General features: G+C 38.9%; 1 protein-coding gene across 1 annotated transcript in view; it reads left to right on the top strand.

Annotated features, from left to right (window-relative positions):
- Positions 1-10450, top strand: part of adgb (androglobin) — a gene marked incomplete in the record, with an annotated part of 38858 nt that overhangs the window by 5019 nt on the left and 23389 nt on the right. The window contains 8 exon segments of the mRNA XM_014011577.1: positions 2337-2476; positions 3347-3433; positions 3765-3937; positions 6363-6436; positions 7655-7826; positions 8261-8353; positions 9155-9248; positions 9710-9848. Of these exon segments, the coding sequence (XP_013867031.1) occupies positions 2337-2476; positions 3347-3433; positions 3765-3937; positions 6363-6436; positions 7655-7826; positions 8261-8353; positions 9155-9248; positions 9710-9848 (972 nt within the window).

The raw sequence follows: 10450 nt of genomic DNA, 5'->3' as shown, positions 1-10450 counted from the left end.
CTTCAGAAGTTGTCTCCATCTTTACCTCTTTGTTAACCATGCATGTTTAGGGCCACAGTTGCTTGGCATAAAATTGAAATTTCTTCTCGCAGCAGATCACATGGTTTAGTAGATGAAAGAAGAACGGCGAGGCTGGGGAGGGGGAGGGATGGCAGAGCCTTATCCTCAGAGCTCGAATCAATCAGTCTCRCTGCTGTGCCAAAACTGACGAGGCTAAACTGCCTGTTGAATAGATAAGGCTTAACAGGAGTCAGCTGCTTTCAAACAGCAAGGCTCAAGTYGGATTTTTCCACTTATGACCCTTATAGGCACAAGGCTTGGGAGGTTTTATTTAAAGCAGTGTCATTCATTGTGCTTTTATACAAGTTCTATAATTTTACAGCTTGTGACTCCATTTTAAAGGTCATTTTTGGGATACAGCATTAAGTTTTGCTTTGTGGAACTTGCCACATGTGTTAGCAATGGGGATTACRTCACTGTGTGTTTGAAAGCGGGGACTTCCATAACAACTGGGTTACCAATAAAGAAAAAAAAACAGGAGGAAATTTTATTTTTTGGTCTGTTTCGCAGGGATTTTTGCTTTGACAAACAAGCAGGACACAGTTGTAGGCGACACTTGCTGTGCCAACCATATTCATCCCAACAGATGGTAGTTGTGACACTAACCCGGCCTCTACCCCCCCACCACCACCCAATTTCATTTTCCTCATTTTGTTCTTGGGCTACTGCTTTCTCTCAATTACCACTTATTTATCCACATATTTTCTTTTTMTTTTTTTCTTCCAACGGCACGAAATAATGTAACATTATCTCTCTGCTGCGCTTGCTTTTCTYCGTCACAGTACAACCCTGTCCTGCAGTGTGTTTAATCCCATCATGTGAACACATCAAGCTCATTTGAGCAAGAAAAAGATGAGAACAATCAAGAGAAAAAAAATTTGTTCACTATATATACAATGCAGTGCTTGTTCTGATAAAGAAATGCATGTCAGTTAAATTATCACCTGATTGTGCTTATTTTCTTTGCTAGTAGAAACCCCTTCTCCCTAGAATATTTATATTGTAATAATACTGCAATCAAAACAATTGTGCAATATAAAGAATAAAGTTTGTAAATTAGGAAAATACTATTTCTATTGCAGTAAGTTGTGGAAATTATGCCTCAATTTCTGAATAAATATTTTTTGTGTTTTTGTAATTCTACCTTTAATTTTTTTAAACTTAATAAAGGGGGCATATGCAAAATCCACTTTGTTCTTAAAATGTTAAGATATCATCAAATAAAGGTTTCTTTGTGCATTATGTTTGCTTAAAGGAGACCAATTCAATTCAATTCAAATTCAAAAATACTTTATAGATCCCAGAGGGAAATTTGGTCAGTTGTGGGTCCTAGAAATGTTTATGGTATGTCTGTGGGCTATCAGACCATGTTCATTCAATTTAATGCACAAAATAATTCTCAGATAATAAAATTTTCAATTTTCTAGTTCTGCCTGCTCTGACTTCCGTTCAGAAGAGCTGTTTATGTTAATGAGCTCTGTTGGTAACGCCCTCCAAAAATCTGACGACATTAACTCCGCCTTCCAAAGCCAGCGTTTACGTTAGCATGGCTAATAATAGCAGAAGCTCCGTTGAGAACCATATGAGACTCAGAGGCAGAGTCGTGTCGCAGCTTCTTTATTTTCTTCTCCCCCTCCTCTGCTCTGCGCTCACTCTGCTGTTACCAGAGCAGGGAGCAGCAGCGGTGAAAATACCTCAGAAACTCGAACAAATAGGCTTTAACAAGGTTTTAATAAGCTAAACAATAGAGGTTCATGAGAAAACGTGTTCATAACGAATGAAAATAAATAAATGATTAAATAAATTGTGTCAATGCTAGTCTCAAACCCTGGTCTCCCACACTCTGGTCCAACACTCTACCCATTGCCCTATTGGAGGCCTGTTGTGAAATGAGCTGCACATTGCACAACAACACCGTGATGGCTTTTTATACTGAGGAGGTGGAGTTTCACCTAGGTAAGGGGCTGAACTTAGGTTCTGGTGGGTTGTCGTACGGCTTGTGACATCACAAAATGACAGAAGTATAAAACTTGTCGTTAATATACATTAAAAATACATTTACTTACAGTAAATGTGCCCCTGGGTGCATTTTTTTTGGTTCTAAGACTGTTTTTTAAGAAGTACATACCCAAAGTTGAGTTAAAAAAAAAACCTTCAAACAGTGAATTTTGCATAATAGGTCCCCTTTAATTGCTGAAGTCTTGTTATAACTGGGGGAAAACGAATCTGATTTAAACCTAATCTTTGAGGAATATTATATATTTTTCTCTCTTCAGGGCTCTTGGAGAAAGATAACTGTAGATGATTTCATGCCGTTTGACAAAAATGACAACCTGCTCCTCCCAGCCTCCACCTGTCGATCAGAACTGTGGCCCATGTTGTTGGCTAAAGCTCTAATCAAAGTGGCCTGCACAAAGTAAGTAACCAAACATTCCAACAAAAACTCTGTATGCGTTTTAACACGCTCACTTAGAAGGAAACTCTAGTCCAACGTAGGGGCTGCTATAAAAATTCAGATGCAGTTTGACTTTAAAAATACCACTAAWAATGAATCCTAAATACCTTTTATTTATGCTGCTGACCTAAACTACAGCTATAATATACAAGCTGGTACGATTGTGTAGTTTCAATTAAATTGATTTGATTTATTGATTCAACAGGAAAAGATTACTAAAAATCAAGCCTGACTCAGCATAATTGCTGTTTTACAGCAGGTTCCTGTTCTGCAGCACAAAAAACACTCAGRAATACAGCATCACAATCACATCATTATACACCAYAGACACAAAGACAAACAAGCATACCAAATTTCAGGAAGGCAGCATTTGCAAAATAAGACATCTAAATATGAGCACAACAAAAAGTGTCCAGCAGATGGCAGACAAGATTCTTCTTAAAGGGCTGTAGTTTTGAAATGGACTTTATGTTTTGAGGAATGTCATTCCATGCTTTAGTATAAACATAGAAGAAAGACCTCTGGCCGTAACAGTTTTTAAAAGTTGGTAATATCAGTTGTCCTTTTCAAGACRTTCATTCAGTAAATCACATTCTCTGTGCAAATTGGTTTGCATATAGGTTTTTTTTGCATTAAATACGTGCTAAAAGGTCCACTTTCAGCAACTGTAGGAAGGCATTTCCAGGGAAAACCTTGGACTTGAACTCTCTGACACACATTCTCTTCACGAGTTTGATGTTAGTGTGTGCTGCTGTATGTGCTTATTACGTTTCTGATTAGTTCCACACGGCTCTGCACTTTTTGGAACATATTTGTGTGTTTGTTTCTCAGTACAGTGTTCAAAGATGGCACAGAGATTGGTCCGTTTACTTTTATTCACAATCTCACTGGCTGGATCCCTGAATTTATTCCTGTCAAGTAAGTTTCTGCTCAGTTGATTTGAGTTGTCAGTTTAAAGTGTACGTCTGATTGTGCTCATATCTGCTTAGAAATTCTAACTTTATTTTATGTTTTTACTGGTTTTGTTATATTTGCAAATGTTTTTATTTTTTCACTAAAAGGGTAGACTAGATACAGTTGGRATACTTTGACACTGAATTTTTTTAATGCATAAAATAAACAATATAAACATGAGGAGATGGCATTACTGAAGATACATTTGAAGCATTTTTAATTGGCAGCTCAATGCATGTTTTGTAAAGTAATTCGATCATAACTTTATCAGTTCTTTTTCTTACTCATTTTTTAGGTCAATCTACTCGAAAAGAATCTGGGATTTCCTTCAAGACACCGTTCCTAAATTTAAACACCAGGATGAGAGTTTGACGGTGACAAAACCTGACATGGCAGATCCTGCTGCAGGGACAGATTCTTCTCTAAATGACAATAAGAGTCTGCTGCTGGAGACAAACATCAACGAAGGTCCAGACTGTTCTGCAATTAGACACGCATTCACACTCACTGAAAAATCTGTTATGTGCAGGCAAACATCTGCAAATGTGTATCTAAATTAAATATTCTGCTTCCACATGTGAGTAAATTAGTTAAATGAAGGACGCACTTATCAACAATCTCATTTTGTTAAACAGATGCAAAAATACTCTTCTTTTTTTTTATAACTTACAAAATGTTTTAGTGATTTTCTACGTAAGTTGTCAAATATTCTGTTGTCTATATAATCAYAGTTTTTTATCCATTGTTTGTTCTTTTCTCAAACGTTTGGTTTTTCTGTGTTCATGCTTCATGGAGTTCATGGAGGGCATTTATAGGGGACAATAAATAAACCAGCAGAGGGAGCAGTAGAAAGGTGAAATATGWGGTCCTCCCTCAGGGCAGAGGAGTCTCTAAGTCAAGTGTGGTTATCTGATGTAGGCAGGATTCAAATATGTCTGCTGTGTTTTTTTTAAGTGCCAAGTCGTAGTAATACTACAGACCTTTTTAATTGGGGTCTTTAACACGCTTATTATACTCAATGTGTATTGAATGATTTACCTAATTAAGAAATAAATGAACACTTTGTTTTTTAGTAACTGTAGGTAGGAAAAATTAAACCTTTATCCATCCATCCATCCATTCATCCATCCATCCTCTACCACTTATTCCAGAGTCGAGTCACTGGGGCAGCAGCTTGAGCAGGGAAGCCCAGACCTCTTTTTCCCACAGCCACCTCTTCCAGCTCTTCTGGGAGGATTCCAAGGCGTTCCCAGGCCAGACGAGAAATATAGTCACYCTAGTGCAGAGGTGCCCAAAGTGGGGCCCACGGGCCACAATTGGCCCACCAAGCCATTTGATTTGGCCCACGAGCAGTTGTCCTGGTTACTACAGTAGATTGTAATTATGTTAAATATAAAATACAAGTAACTACAAGAGATGTTTAGATTAGATTTAAGTCCATATCTAGATTTGCACACCTAATAAGATCCCATATACTCAAATTTTAAATTATGGAAAGTCCCATGAGCCTTTGCTGCCTGAGCAGAAGTTGAATTTTCTCCATGTCAATGGGTTGGAAGAAAAGAAAATGTGGGCAACCACACTGGCTGCTAGCTTAATCATAAAAAATAAAACAACTTCACTTAAGAAGTAATTGCATTTCTTATATTATTGCATTTGGCCCACGGCCCTCAGACTGATTTTAATTTTCCCTCTCAGGGAAAATGTTTGGGCACCCCTGCTYTAGTGTGTTCTGGGTCTTCTCAGGGTCTCCTCCCAGTCAGACATGCATGAAACACCTCCCTAGGGAGTCGTCCAGGAGGCATCCCAAACCACCTCAACTGGCTCCTCTCGATGTGGAGGAGCAGCGGCTCTACTCTAGAGTCTCTCCCAGATTACTAAACTTCTCACCCTATCTCTATGGGAGAGTCCAGCTACTCTGTGGAGAAAACTCATTTTGACCACTTATCTGCGATCTCGTTCTTTTGATCACTACCCAAAGTTTGTGGCCATGAGCATAGACTGAAGGGTACAGAGTTTGTAATACTGCAGAAGCTGCACCGATCTGTCGATCAATCTCACGCTCCATTCTTCCCTCACTCGTGAACAAAACCCYGACTCTGAGAGAGTGATCTTATTTCTTCCTCCTTTTCACATTTCATGTGGCTCTCTCACTAGATCGTCTAATGTTCCTCTATAATTCAACTCCTTGTTGGATATACAGTACATTTGCAATTAACATTACTTTAATACATTTAGCTTTAAGGRAATACGCAGGCTGATGCTTCGTACGCAATCATGATAAAGAAAATAAAATTCTTTCTCTGCATTATAGTGCTTACTGTTATTTCATTAGAATACATAAATAAACATGCGAGAACCACTTAAGTGTTACATTTTTAATGTGTTGTCTTTATATTAGCCTTGGCAGCACTCCCCTCTCCCCTCATCATGGCCTGTCAAATTGATTTTTCGTGTCTCCTGGCCCACGTGCTCCACTGCATTCTACTTTTAAGATGCACCGTGGGGGCTGGGGGTGGGTGGGGGCTATCCTCCTTCGTGGTTTAGATATAATTAAGTGCTGTTGTCTTATTTATAGCTGTGAAAATGAAGTGTTTCACATTCCTAAGGTTTCATTTACTTGAGTTTGGTATTTCTGTTGACATAAAWATTAGTACGGTTAAGAGTTAATTTACAGGTTTTCAGTTTAGTGTTGCTTTGCTTTGTTTCTACAGTGGTGTTCGTCACATGTGTTGTTAAAGGGATCCCCGATTAGTTGTAACATTAGACTTTATTTGATAAACATATGTTTTACAGTTAAAATAAATGTTTATCAAATAAAGTCTAATGTTACAACTAATCTGGGATCCCTTTTAATTTGTGTGTGCTGTCTTTATTCTTTGTGTTTTTTCAGGTGCCCCTGAAGTAGTGGTGTGTGCCAGCTTTTGCCAGCAAGTTGATGACAGTTTCTTTGGTTTTAGCCAAATGGTATTCTCCCACATGACTTACTTTCTTCTGGCTACTTATTAACACATTTTTACTCACTAAAGTTGTTTTCGAGGCTCACTGCATTGAAAGATATTTTGACAGTCTATAAATTCAGAATTCACTGCTGAGTTTGCAGATTGCAAAATAAACTGTATTTTTATATATCAATGATTTGAACATTCAAATTTTAGTTTCAGCATTTGTTTCATATTTTACTGCGTACAGTCATGCCACATCTATGGGGTAAATTGGTAAGATTTGTGGGGTAGTGGTAGGGCGAGTCCCTGACGTCTTACAAGACAAAAACAAACAAGGCAGAAGCTCACACCCTTAATGAAAAAAAAAAACCAACAGAAGCTCACAGAATGTACAGTTTTAGCCACACGTTGCACCACAGAAAATGCACATAATACAGTATATCACATTAGAAATGTAAGCATAAATGTGATTAAAAATACTTCTTGAGATTTTTATCCCAAATTACAAAACACTCTCCTATCAGATGCAGTTCACCACCGTATGGAGGAAGTGATCTACCTTAAATTACTAAGTCCTGGATCAGGTTTTTGAGGCTTGTGTGTCCTGTGTTAGGTGACGCACAACGCGAACACTGTTAGGTCTAACTGCTCAAACAAACTTTCTCATTAACATAGTAACGGATCAGTTTTGCTTGAGTGAATAAAAATATTGGTAAAAATATGTAAGAAGGTGAGAACCACTCAAAGATTGTGTGATGTGTCACAAATATCAAACTTTATTTCTTAAAGATAAAAACTTGTGAACTCTTGTCTCTTTTTTTCATTAAGGATGTGAGCGTTCATTTTGTAAAGTTTTGTCTTTTTTATTTTGGTTCAATTTTGTCTTGTGAGCATTTTGGAACTGTAAAGTCACAGGTTTGATTCCCTGCTATGCCCATGTGTTGCAGTGTCCTTGAGCAAGACACCCTTTCCTAACTGCTCCTCATGCAGTTTCCTGCTGCTCCACTTGGGTGCATCTCAYGTGTGAAATGGGTCCAATATGGAGAATAAATGCTGTAATTGTATGGGCACATATACTAATGATGGCACTATCACAGCTTTTTACGTGCCTGTTCTGTACATATATTCTCTGTATGACAGTATAGAATTTTAAAAATGCACTAATAATATTTATTGTTTCTGACTGAGTGCTGTATTGTTCCGTTTTGCAAACACACTTATTTATTGTTTTGTCTTTCAGGCAAATGCCTCAGAAGTTTTGCGTCATTATGGCTTATGCCTTCTGCACGGCCATGTTGTCCTGCTGACAGGAATCTGTGCAAGCAAGCTGGAGGCACCACCCAAACCTCCACCTGTACCCAGTTGGAAACTCATTCGTCCACGCAAAAAGATTGTGATCTCTGAACCACAGAGTGAGTGAAAGAAAAGTGAAGTAGATCTAGGAATTGGCTGCAACTGAATATATTAAACCATTAGAAGAGCACAGAGGATGTCATTGTGTGTAGGTGAATGATAATAATAATAAAAAAAGATGAATGTAGAACAATGAGTGAMTATAATTCATGGTTTAGAGTCCTGCATTTCTTCTCAGACCAAGAGTCAGTGACATGTTTTGCTTACTGTAAAATGTCATCTTTTATGATTTTACTCGTTATCTTCTGTTTACTCTCGGACAAAGTGTTATAAGATCAGGGCAACACATAAATGAGTGTATCTGAGACTGCCTCGGTGCACACATTTCTGTACCACTGCTCTGTGTGACGGGGTGTGTGCCTTGCAATTGCAACAAATCTAGTTGACCTTTCACGGAGTACTTTTTTTGTTCTTGAATCTCATCTCTGCCCAGGTAAAATAAACTTTTCTACGACAATCTTGGCGTCACGAACATGTTCCACTCCGGAGCTCCGCAGGCAGGGACCAGAGGATCTCCTTCCAATGGGTGAGTGAATGGWGGAGCTGATGGTCTGGGCTCGGACCATGACTCCACGCTGGAGAAAATAACCTTTTTTTGCTGGGCAGGAACACGGTGAGATACAACTCTGTTGTATTAATGCTAAATGTATTTCTGATTTGGCACATTGCATGAGAAATTCTAATCCTTTTATGCCCACGGCCACCGTCTCTCCCGTTGGTTTATGGTWGTTTTTACGAGCGGTTAGACCGTTCGACTGGATTGAATTTTACCAGAGAGGGGATTCAGTTTCAGGGAGTTAGCTTAGCCACTAGTTCTCTTTCTAGCCTAGACAAAGGGCTAGCAGTTAACAAAATAGTTCTGTCTCTTAAAGAGGGTGGCCGCTCTACTTAGCTGAGGGAACAGCAAGTTTTATTCCGTTGTAGACACGACAAGGAATAGAGGACGGGTGCACACATTTCTGTACCACTGCTCTGTGTGATGGGGTGTGTTGTGTGCTCCTTGCAATGCAATAAAACTTGTTGACCTTTCACGGAGTACTTTCTGTTCTTGAATATTGTCTCTGCCCAGGTAAAATAAACATTTCCACAACAATGGTATTTAGAACACTGTGCAGAAGACATACAGTACTGCATTGTAAAAATTAAAATACGAGCACACCAGCTGTAATAGTCTAGTTTTGAAAATACCTGTTGGCTCAGCCATAGCTGACATAAGCTGATCTCTGACTAAAAATGCTGTGAAAAATCTGAAACTGAGTCTGACCAAGCAGTGTTGGTAAGATGTAGGAACAGTTTCTCCTTTTGTCTTTTTTGTGTTTTCTTACAGAGCTTCCTTTGCCAAAACTGGACCAGTTTGTTGAGGTTGCTACCCCTTTTCCTTTACATGACGTCAAAAGCAGCAATGGCCCCATCCCAGAACCGTATGTAACTATAAATTATCTAAAGATGTAAAACCTCTCCTCTCCTCTCCTCTCTCCTCCAGTTTGCTGTTAGCAGTTTCATCCTCGATGTCACCATAAAAGCAAGAAAACTGGTTCCACACTGGGGTCAACACTGAACATTTTTATGATAACATTACTCTTTTTCTTAACATCTGACATCTGTGCATCAATTTTTTAATCCACCAAGGCAGTTTTATATTATTAATATAAACCATAAGCATTTTTAAAAATTCCCTCACTGTTACAGTATAACACAAAGATTTCTTCCTAATTTTAGTTTGTGATGTTACCTAAAGTATTTTGTGCACATATAGTAAATTAATCACAAATCAAACCGGTTGAATAAAGATGCTGTTCTGGTGTTGATGGCTTCAATGTGGCACGCAGTTTTTAGGTAAAATGGTTCATTACATTATAATGAATATGTTTTTGTGAGTCAGAGATGCCGAGCAGAGTGCTCCAAGGAAGCAGTCCTTTAAATCCTCGTTGGTGGCCATTACTGAGACAGAAGAAATGGAATCTCAAAAAAGCCTTGAGCCTGGCTGCACCACTGCCTCATCAAACACAGAACAAACAGAGGTACATAAAATTATTTCCAGTACAGTATTTTTTTAAAAATACAACCGACTCATGTTTTTTAAGTTTAAAACATGATTGTTTTTTGTTGATGCACTGATCCCTTACAATTCTCTATGAATTTTGGGTGTTTTTGATGGTTTTCATTTTGTTCTCCTGCACCTCAGTGCACCCTGTAAGTATCCAGCTGAAGGCTGATCATTTGAGATCTGTGTGTCAGTGACAACAAGGCTGCCATCCCCCAGTCTCAAAGTCACTTCTGTTGTTTCCCAGTCAGACCACTACTGACCAGGGGCACTTTTGGACTAAAGAGAGAACCAGCTCAGAAAAGGACATACCAGGGGGCTGAGGTTCAGAGCAGCAGCACTAGCGAATCGGAGAGAAATGAAGACAGAAGCTGGCAAAGAATACGGGTGGGGACAGTGCTAGACAATAATAAAGGAGGGAGAAAAAGTGACAGTTTGGCAGGGTGAGATGAAAGCAGAGCAAGAAACGGGGGAGATGGGAAAAGAGACTGTGTTGTGTGATGGCAGTGAGCGAGCCGTGTGGGTTTTATACAGAGAGAGGTCGTGCACTGTGCTGATGAAAAACGCAGCGCAATTAGA

This window comes from Austrofundulus limnaeus, unplaced genomic scaffold (genome assembly GCF_001266775.1).
Source record: "Austrofundulus limnaeus strain Quisiro unplaced genomic scaffold, Austrofundulus_limnaeus-1.0 Scaffold82, whole genome shotgun sequence".
Classification (NCBI taxonomy): Eukaryota; Metazoa; Chordata; class Actinopteri; order Cyprinodontiformes; family Rivulidae; genus Austrofundulus; species Austrofundulus limnaeus.
This window is presented reverse-complemented; position numbering and strand designations above follow the sequence as displayed.